General features: G+C 71.7%; 1 protein-coding gene and 1 non-coding gene across 4 annotated transcripts; one reads left to right on the top strand and one right to left on the bottom strand.

The window, feature by feature from the left end:
• Positions 1 to 133: 133 nt before the first annotated feature.
• On the top strand, positions 134 to 8,335 carry MAPRE3 (microtubule associated protein RP/EB family member 3). Of its 3 annotated transcripts, none has more exons than XM_065833721.2 (7): positions 134 to 257; positions 5,391 to 5,518; positions 5,609 to 5,754; positions 5,832 to 6,033; positions 6,646 to 6,797; positions 6,917 to 7,069; positions 7,310 to 8,335. In XM_065833721.2, exons 2-7 carry the CDS (start codon positions 5,398 to 5,400, stop codon positions 7,376 to 7,378), a joined length of 843 nt encoding a protein of 280 aa, XP_065689793.1. In that variant the 5' UTR covers positions 134 to 257; positions 5,391 to 5,397; the 3' UTR covers positions 7,379 to 8,335. The 3 variants fall into 3 exon arrangements, with proteins under 3 accessions (XP_065689793.1, XP_065689792.1, XP_065689794.1); XM_065833720.2 differs by lacking the exon at positions 134 to 257 and adding an exon at positions 2,203 to 2,339; XM_065833722.2 differs by lacking the exon at positions 134 to 257 and adding an exon at positions 2,206 to 2,339 and having other exon boundaries at positions 5,832 to 5,988.
• Positions 8,336 to 8,794: 459 nt separating this feature from the next.
• On the bottom strand, positions 8,795 to 8,958 carry LOC139827791 (U1 spliceosomal RNA). The gene has a single exon (XR_011738746.1). It is a non-coding gene; the product is annotated as a U1 spliceosomal RNA (small nuclear RNA).
• Positions 8,959 to 9,737: the final 779 nt, after the last annotated feature.

Below are 9,737 nucleotides of genomic sequence, written 5' to 3'. Positions count from 1 at the left end.
CGCCGCCGCCCGCCCGCAGGGGGCGCTGTGGGTGACGCGGGGCCGCGGCCGGCGTTGCCAGGGCGACGAGAGGGGGCGTGACCAGCCCCGTTGCCATGGCGGCGGGGGCGGGGCGTCGCAGGGGCCGGTCCCGCCCGCGGGGACAGCGGCGGCGGCGCATGCGCGGGCGGCCCGTGCGGTCCCGGCCCGGTCCCGGCGAGCCCGGCGCGGTGCGGAGGGTGCGGAGCGGCGGCCGGAGCGGCCGCGGCCCGAGCGCGGTGAGTGATGACCGGCACCGCGCGGCGGGGAGGGGCGGGACCGGGCCGAACCGGGCCGCCGCCATCGCCCGCATCCCGGCACCGGCTGGCGCCGCCCCCCGGGACCGGGCGGGGGAGCTGCCGGGGCCTCGGGTGATGGAGCGGCCGTGGCGGGGTGGGGGTGTCCGCCCGGAGCGGCCGTGACAGGTGTGCGGGCCCGGGGATGGAGCGGCCCTGCCAGCCGGGGCCCCGCGGATGGCGCGGCCTTGGCCGGGGTGGCCGGGGGATGCGGGAGCGGCCGGGCCGGGGGTCCCGCGGTGCCGGGGGCGGCGGGTCCGGCCTGACTCAGCGGCGGCCGCCCCTGCGCCCCGGCTGCGCCTCCCGCAGGGCCCCGGCGCGGCACGGCACGGCACGCCGGGAGCTGTAGTCCCGGTACCGGCGGGGCTGCTCGGCACCGCGCAACGCCGGTTACCGGGCACCACCCGCGGAGAGCCGCGGGCGGGGATGTGGCGCTGCGGGGCGGTGCTCCCGGGCGGGCTCGGTGACCCGCCTCAGCGGCACGCGCTCCTATCCCTTGTCCCCGTGGCGGCACGACACGGCACGGCCCGGCACGGCACGGTGCCACGGGCAGCCCTGGGCGAGCAGGGCGGCAGCACCGAATGGTCCCCATACGGGTGCATGTCAGGGTGGGGGGACAGTTTCCTTCCCGGGGCTCTGTCCCCACCTTTCCCCAGGGGACATCCAGCTCCATCTCCTGCTGGTGACCTTCTCACCGCCCGGTGCCGCTGGGGTCCCCGGGGGTGTCGTGTGCCTCCGCGGTGGCTCCCACCCAACGCACGGGTGGGGAGGGGTTGGGACAGCTCTTGGCGAGCAGCGCTGGCGTGGCCAGCTCAGTGTGGCCTGTCCTGGCAGGGCCCGGCCAGCGAGGGGCTGCCCAGCCGGGGGACGCTCTGCCGCGGCACGCACCGGCCAGCGTGGGGGTCCGGCTGGGGGGTGCCAGGGAGCGGCTCTCCCTACGCAGGCTCCAACCACCACCCAATTTGTATCATCAAAAGGCACCGGCATTAATATTTCAGGGAGGCTGTGCAGGATAAGGATGTCGGCGAGGGGGGAGCAGGCGCGGTGGGAGACACTGCTGGCAGCACCGCACTCTGCACATGCTCCTGCCGCTGCTGTTTCAAGTTATTTAGGTTAGCGAGAGCCTACGAGGCCGGGCCACCCTGCCTGTGGTCCCCTGCGTCCCCATCAGCCGGGCACTGTGTGCCCAGGTGCCGTGGCTGTGCCGAACGCTGCAGCTGGGTGTTGTGAGCTCCCCGGCCGGTTGCCCTTGCCACAGGCCGGGACGGGCTCTGCCACCTGCTAAAGAGCCGGGAAAAAGGTGCCAGGGGATGGACCCAGCGAGGAGCTGGGTGCTGCCTGGCCCAGGCAAACCCGTCTGCCACGCGTGGGCTCCAGTGTGGCGTGGCGTAGAGATGCGCCTTGGGGTCAGGGCACATGGCACTGAGGGGACAGCTGCGATGGCCGGGGGGATGGGGACAAGTGGCCACCCCTGCCAGCACCTGGGTGATGCTGCCAGCTCAGCCAGGCAGCACCGCAGCGGCTCCGCGCCGCGCTCAGCCCCTGCCAGGTTGTCTGCCGCCCCCCTCGTGTATTTGTCACTTGAGAAGCCACCGGGACGGCTCCCAAAATAGAAGCTGCGAGTCGCAGCAGCCCAGATCGCCGCGGCACAGCGGTGTTGCCGGGCCGGCGCAGGCAGCGAGGGGCCGGCACTGACCCGTGGTCTCGGCGGGCAGCCGCAGCGCCGTGAAGCCGGTGCCTGGCCTTGGCAGCCGGCGCTGGCACCGTCGCCCCGGTGCTGAGCAAACACGTCCGGCGCAGCTGCCGGCCTCCTTCTCCTCCCGCTTTGTTTGGCCAGAGCGCGCCGGCCCGGCGAGGGCTGCGGCGTGGGACGCTGGTGCCCGCCATCAGCGCCAGGAGCCGGGCTGGACGACCCTCAGTGCCGCGGCAGCGCCGGCGGGACAGGGCAGGGACACGCGCCCCAGCGCTTTGTTCCCCGTTGGGCCTCGATTAGCAGCTTGGCGGCAGGACAATTAAAATGCAGCGGTAAGCGTCCCGCGGCACGGCTGGCCGGGCGCCCTGCGCCCCCGGCACGGGGGGGTCCCTTGCATGGCAGGGGCTCAGCGCCAGACCCCCACGCCCCCTGCACCGCCGCTGCCTGCACGGCAGAGGCACAGCCAGCCTCAAGGGCAGCAGCCGCATTGCCCGAGCTCGCCGCGGCTCCCTGGGGACCCGGTGCCTGCAGAGCCAGACAGCGCTCGCCCGGCCGTGTGCTGAGCCCCGCGCCAGGACAACTCCTCTCCCCACAGCTTGCTGGGAATCGGGGAAAAAGGCTGGTGGCAGAGGCAGCGTCCAAACCGGCTGGGCCGGAGGCTCCTGCCCTGGGCGCGTCCGTCACCGTGGGCAGAGGGGCCGGCCCTGCCCTGGCCATAGGGCTCCACCGCCACTCCCGTCCCTGTCATTAGCCGGGGCGTGCTCGGCACTGCGGTGCAGGGCTTTGAACCCCGCGTGGTGTTTCAGAGGGTGGAAACGAGCTGGGTGGCACCGCGTGCCCTGGTGAGCGTCCCCTCGCAGCTGCCCTGTCTCACCGCCGGCTGCCCAGGGCCGGGATGTGCTGGTGCTCGGCGGTGCCACGTGCTGGAGCGGGGTCAGGGTGCATGGTGATGTGTACCAGAGTCGGGGCGCGGCTGGCGGCAGCACGCCAGGGAGCGGCTGGCATGGTGGCACCCAAGTCATCTCACTGTGAAACCTGTCCCTGCGGCTGCCGGCACGGGCCTGGGCTCGCTTTGGCAAAGGGGAAGCCGTGGCGGTGCCGAGGCGCGGGGCACCAAGGCCAGCAGCCTGCCGGGGCGCGCGGTGGAGACCCCGGGTGCGAGGGATTGCGGGTGCGTTGCCTGCCTGGCTGCGGTGTGGGGGGGGTCCTGCAGTGCGGGGTTGTGCGGGGGGGATCGTGTGTGGGGCTGTGCGGGGGGTCCGGCAGTGCGGGGCTGTGCGGGGGGGATCGTGTGTGGGGCTGTGCGGGGGGTCCGGCAGTGCGGGGCTGTGCGGGGGGGATCGTGTGTGGGGCTGTGCGGGGGGTCCTGCAGTGCGGGGCTGTGCGGGGGGGATCGTGTGTGGGGCTGTGCGGGGGGTCCTGCAGTGCGGGGCTGTGCGGGGGGGATCGTGTGTGGGGCTGTGCCCAGCACGGTGCCGGCAGCGTGTGCCTGGTCCCGTGCGTGGCAGTGGCGTGTGCCCCATGGTCCGTTCTCCCATGGCAAGTGCCGGGAGAGGCAGGAGAGCCGTGTGCCCGGCCTGGGCACCGCGCAGCCCCCCACTCAAGCGGGGCAAGACCTGCCCCCCGGGTCCTGCCAGGAGGCTCCGGCTCCGCCGTGTGCGCAGGGCGCTGGCAGCTGCTCCCGGCTATTTCAGGAAAGGCCGGCGGTGGGGGGGTCAGCCGGCTGGCGGCTGCTGGCCGGGGTGGGCAGGCAGCCCCCTGCCCGCTGCAGCCCCCCCGCCTCCCGCCCGCTCCGCCCGCGGGCAAGCGCCGCCGCTCTCCGGCTGCACCGCGGCGGCCGCACCGCAGTGCGCGGGGCTCTGGCGCTGCGCCGCGCATGACTCAGCTCGGGGTGCCGGAGGGGGGGACCCCTGCCCGCTGCCCTGCCTTCCTCCCTGCCCGCTGCCCTGCCCGCTGCCCTGCCCGCTCCCCTGCCCGCTCCCCTGCCCGTACCCCTGCCCGTACCTCTGCCCGCTCCCCTGCCCGCTCCTCTGCCCGCACCGCTGCCCGCACCGGGCGGCGTTTGGCTGTTGGAGGGTGCCGCGGCCGGCACGATGGGTGCCTTTGGCCTTCAACGCGGAGCGGCCGGTGCCCGTCACACCGTGCCGGCGGCCCGGGGCTGCTGGTGGCCGCAGGGGCCTCGTTTCCAGGTGCTAGGGCGGCTGAGAATGCTGAACCCCCGCTGTGTGCCGGGGACACGGCACCGTGCAGCCGGAGGGGCCGGGGTGCGGGGTCCCAGCGCGGGGGGGCCCGGGCTGCGCCACGGCCGGTCCCCGGTGCTGAGTCACGGCAGCAGCGAGGCTGTAAGTGAGGGGGGCTGTGACCACGGGCACCTTTCCCCTTCGCAAGCAGCACCCCGGGGCGGAGCACTCCCGGCCACCCCCCCATTGCACCCAGGCTGGGGACAGGGGGTGCTGCCCAGGGTGTTCCCCCCGGGCACAGGGTGCGGGCATTGCCCCCCCTGCCGGCCCCGGGGCTGCGGCAGCAGGAGAGCGGGACCGGGCGGGGGACGGGGGGGTGACAGAGGGATGGGGAGTGGGAGGGGGCTGCCCCCCCCAGCCCCTGCCTGGCAGCTGGGCCTGAGCCCGGGGGAGGGGGAAGCGGATTAATGCTGCTGGGGGGGGGCACGGGGGGAGGCTCTGGGACAGCGGGTGGGATGGGGACCCCGCACTCAGGGAGGAGGCAGCAGGACAGGGACCCCACTCTTGCAGCGGGGCCGGTGCCTTCTCCAAAGCGTTTGGAGGGTGTCTCAGTGCCCCCCCAGCACCCCTGGTGCGCTGCCGTGCTGTGGCTGCAGCTGGGGGTCTCCGCTCCGCGGTACCAGGGCAGAGCCTCCGCCATCTGCGGGGGGGTTGCGGCTGCTGGCAGATGTTGCCCCTCTAAGCCTGCGCTCATGGACCCCGAGCCTGGCCCCAGCAGATTAGGCCGCCAGCGAGGGCTGGGGGGGCTGTAAGCTGCTTATGGGCCAGCGCTGGCCCCCGGGAGCCCCGTGGCCACGCACCGGGAAGGAGCTGTGCCCCGGCACAGGGGCAGAGCCTCAGCCCCCCGGGCCCCCTGCCCTGAGCCGCATCCTGCAGTGGGTCCAGCTCCAGTGGCCCCCTGGGGACGTGCCCCCTGCCAGGTGGGACACCAGGGGCTCCTGGGGACCCTCATGCTCTCACCGCACTGGGGGTGCAGCCGGGGTTTGGGGTCCCGTGGGCTGTGCCATGGCAGCCTGGGCATGGTGTCCCTGGTGCTGGAGCCTGGATGGGATGGGCACCCCGAGTCCTGCCACCCCTGGGGTTGGGCTGGGGGGCACGGAGGGTGGTGGTGGTGGCACCGGCGTGACATCTGTCTCTCGACAGCTGGGGCATGGCCGTCAATGTGTACTCGACGTCAGTGACCAGCGAGAACCTGAGCCGCCATGACATGCTCGCCTGGGTCAACGACTCCCTCCAGCTCAACTACACCAAGATCGAGCAGCTCTGCTCAGGTGGGCCGGGGTGCCAGGGTGGGGGGACGCGAGGGGACGGTGGCGCGGTGCCACCACCCCCCGTGACGCCGCGGTGTGGGCCCGGCGCAGGCGCTGCCTACTGCCAGTTCATGGACATGCTGTTCCCCGGCTGCGTCCACCTGCGCAAGGTGAAGTTCCAGGCCAAGCTGGAGCACGAGTACATCCACAACTTCAAGGTGCTCCAGGCTGCCTTCAAGAAGATGGGAGTGGACAAAGTAGGTCCATGGGGGGCGTGCAGAGGGGCGGGGGCCGTGCCGGCGGGGCAGCCCCCCAACCCCTCTGTGCCCCCCAGATCATCGCGGTGGAGAGGCTGGTGAAGGGCAAGTTCCAGGACAACTTCGAGTTCATCCAGTGGTTTAAGAAGTTCTTCGACGCCAACTACGACGGGAAGGAGTACAACCCGCTGCTGGCGCGGCAGGGCCAGGACGTCACGCCCCCCCCAAACCCAGGTGATCACATCTTCAACAAACCCAAGAAACCCATTGGCACTGCAGGTAATGTCGGGGTCCCCCGGCGAGCGCTGCCCCCGCCCTCCCGCCCGGCCTCCTGCACCCCACGTCGCTCTGGCTGCGGCCGGGCGTCCCCCCGCCCCTGCCTGCGCCCCGCTCTGCTGCCTGCCTGCCTGCGACCGGGGGGGCCCAGCGGGTCTGCAGGGACACGCGGGGCGGAGGGGACGGCGGGGGGACCCGCGGGGAGCTGGGCAGGGCGCGCTGCCCCCATCTGCCTGCTCCCCCTGGCTCTGGGGTGGTTTGTCCCCCAGCCCCCCCACGGCTGCCGTGCCGCTGCGCAGCCGGGCTGCTCCCCGCACTGTGGGCACCGTGGGCTCCCTGTGCCGGCCCCACGGGGCTATCTCAAGGGCTGGATCCCCGTGTCCTGTGGCAAGCCCTGGCCAGGCCACAAGCACCCCTTAGGGGGCCTGGGGGTGAGATCTGCTGGGGGAGACTGAGGCAGGGGGGAGGCTGAAGGCAGCGCAACCCCGAGCGCTCTGCCTGCCCTTGCTGCCTGCTGCTGCCTCCTGGCCCCTGCCACCCCGCACGATGTGGGGGGGTCCACATGGGCAGCCCCCCAGGCTGGCATTAACCCGTTGGTCCCCGTGTGCTGTCAAGTGCCCCAGAGGACCTCTCCCACCGGCCCCAAAAACACGCCAAACCCAGCCCGGCTCAGCAACGTGCCCAGCAGCATCCTCCGGAAAAACTCCCCCGCCACCCGCAACGGGGGCAGCGAGGCCGACGCGCAGATCCTGGAGCTCAACCAGCAGGTAGGCAGGAGCCCTGCCCGCCGCAGGGCCGGGGGACGCCGCGGTGTGGGAGGGAGGGGATGGTGCTGAGCCCCCCCGGCACAGGCAGCCTCAGGCTGAAGGCTCCGTCTCCCCCGCAGCTGATGGACCTGAAGCTGACAGTGGACGGGCTGGAGAAGGAGCGGGATTTCTACTTCAGCAAACTGCGGGACATTGAGCTGATCTGCCAGGAGCACGAGAACGAGAACAGCCCCATCATCGCTGGCATCATCAGCGTCCTCTACGCCACAGAGGTGAGGGCTGGGCACCGCTGCCCCCCGGGACCCCCGGCCCATCCTGCTTCCTGGGATGAGCCCCCATCCCCGAGGCTGCTCTGGCTTCTGGCTACAATCACTCTCTGGGGTGCCTGGGTTGAGATTGGGCTTTGTCAAGGTTCTTGCACCGTGCCAGGAGGGGCTGTGGGGATGGGTTGAGAGCGGGACCGCCACCCCACGCGGCCCCGGGGCTGACGGCCACATGTGTCCCCTGGCCAGGAGGGCTTTGCCCCACCAGAGGACGACGAGCTGGAGGAGCAGCAGCCAGAGGACCAGGACGAGTACTAGCCCCGGCACCTCCTGCGCCCGTGCCGCCCTGCGCCGTTCCCCCTCCATAGACATTCGAGGTCTGAGCCTGTGCGCCTCGCCCTGCACTGTCACACACCATCACGGTTCCTGGCGGCCGAGCCCACGGCCTTGGCGGCCAGCAGCGCCGGTGGAAGCCACAGTCTCCATAATAAATAGATGTCCCTCCAGCGAGGAGCACGGCTCTACCTGCGCCGGGGGCTAGGGGGTGGGGACAGGCTGTGGCCACCGCACCAGGGGCCTGGCCCTCGCCACCCGCACCCCATATTTATTTCCGTTGTCCCCTCTGGTGTGAGTGCCATGGCCGCCCCAGTGTCCCTGCCTGCCCCGCTGTGTGAGAGCGAGAGGGAAAGAAAGACGGAGTCCTCGGGGTGTTTTCCTGGGGTGGATGGAGCGTGTTCGCGTGCTGCCTGCGCTGCCTGCACCCTGCCAGCCCTGGAGCCCGGGGACTGGGGCTGGAGCCCTGGGACCGCTGCATGGGGACCGGTGCTGGCCCGGCAGCCTGTGGCGGCAGGGAGGACGCAGCTCAGAGGAGGGAGGTTTTGCTTCAGGTTCCTGGGAAGATGCAAAAGAAACCCCAGCCTGGCTGATGACGCGGCCGCCTGCCCGCTCAGGCAGGTGCAGGCAGTGGGGGCGACCTGGCCACCACAGGTTGGGGCAGAGGATCCCGGAGTGGGAGCCTCTCCCTGCTGTGGCATGGGGACAGTGGTGCCCCTGTCCCCGCTGTGGGTCCCCTCCCCTCGCCCACGGCCGCCAAGGAACCCCCAGGCCAGCCAGGTGTCCCGCCCCGCGGGGCGCTGGGGTGGGTTTGCCGAGAGCGGCACGCAGCACCTGTCCTGGCCGTCATCTCCCCGTCGCATCGCTTGTCTGGTCCGTCACTCCGATTGCAAAGCCTGCATCTGTGTTAAGTTTTATTTAAAATAAACTCGTGTGGTAAAATGTTGTCTTGCCCCTCTCTCTGGGCTGGGTATGGCGAGCAGTGCCCGGCTGTCCCTGCGCCGGGGGGTGACCGGGGAGGGGGTGGAGGAGCATTGTGGGTGCCAGACCCGCTGGACCCCTGTGCTGGATCTGGGGGTCCCTAGGTGAGGGAAACCCCCTGTTGGAGGACAGGAGCTGCCACGGGAGGAGATTGCGGAGCTGCTGGGAGGCAGGGAAGGGCTGGTTGATTTTTGCTTCGGAATTGTATTGTACGTTCTGCTGCTGGTGTTGAAACACGAACACCCAGATCGACCCCTGCTCCTGCGGGCACCGCGGCGCTCGGGACCCCAACGTCACACCCCAGGGCGCTACCGGTGTTTCCCGTCCATCAAACACTACAACCCCACTACAACTGAAGACGACTAGAGCCACAGTACGACACGAGTCAAGAGCAGCCATCTGTTTTTAAACCACAGTTGCCAGGGGAGAGCGCGAACGCAGTCCCCCACTACCACAAATTATGCAGTCGAGTTTCCCGCATTTGGGGAAATCGCAGGGGTCAGCACACCCGGAGTGCAAGGGATGAGCCTCGCCCTGGGAAAACCACCTGCTTGATCATGGTGTCTCCCCTGCCAGGTAAGTATGCCCTACACCCGCGCCCGCGCCGCCCCGCGCCGCCCCGCACACCCCCAGCACACGGACACCCCGCGACGAACCCGCGCACGCCCCACGCCACGCCCCGGACCGCGCCCCGCGTCTCACCCGCACGCGGCGCCCACGCGGCGCTCGCGAACGCCCGTGGGCGGTGTTGTCGTGGCGCGCGGAGCTCCCGTCATGCCGCGCGGGGACTGATCTGCATGGACACGCCCTACGCGCAACGCCCCGCCCCTTCCCGGTCGGAACGGCTCTGCCACCGGCGGCGCGAGTCGCGTGGCCCCGCCCCCACCCGCAAGGCAGCGCCACCAGGCGGCGGGGCGGAGCGCTCGCCGGCCCGCCCGTGCCCCCCGCGGCCGCGACGGTCGTGACAGCGTCACGGTCGCAGCTCCAGCACCGGCCACAGCGCCGGGAGACCCCGCCGTGCTCGGGCACCGCGGGGGGTGCGCGGAGGGGTCAGCGGGATGGGCGGTGGGGGGAGCGGCCATGAGCGAGCCCCAGGGACAAGGCTGGGCCAGGGGAAGCCCCGTGGGAGCTGAGCGGCCGGAGGTGACAGAGACCAGGGGCAGGGAGCTGTGCACAGGGGACCTGGAGTGGCAGAGGCACTGGACGCTGCGTCACCCCAGGCTTTGGGGTCCCAGTGCCCAGGGAACGGCTGGAGAAGGGATGATGCCCCGGACAGGGACCAGGGCAGGGAACGCTGCAGCAGATGGGACACATCAGAGTCCCCGGCCCCAGTGGGACACACCGGGTGGGTCGCAGGAGCTGG

Source organism: Patagioenas fasciata, chromosome 3 (assembly GCF_037038585.1).
Source record: "Patagioenas fasciata isolate bPatFas1 chromosome 3, bPatFas1.hap1, whole genome shotgun sequence".
Classification (NCBI taxonomy): domain Eukaryota; kingdom Metazoa; phylum Chordata; class Aves; order Columbiformes; family Columbidae; genus Patagioenas; species Patagioenas fasciata.
This window is presented reverse-complemented; position numbering and strand designations above follow the sequence as displayed.

Bases quoted from the DNA above. Each gene is read 5' to 3' on its own strand.
- MAPRE3 (XM_065833720.2), top strand. The intron at 6,034-6,645 runs GTAATGTCGGGG...TGTGCTGTCAAG, and splicing joins GAAACCCATTGGCACTGCAG to TGCCCCAGAGGACCTCTCCC. The intron at 6,798-6,916 runs GTAGGCAGGAGC...TCTCCCCCGCAG, and splicing joins TCCTGGAGCTCAACCAGCAG to CTGATGGACCTGAAGCTGAC.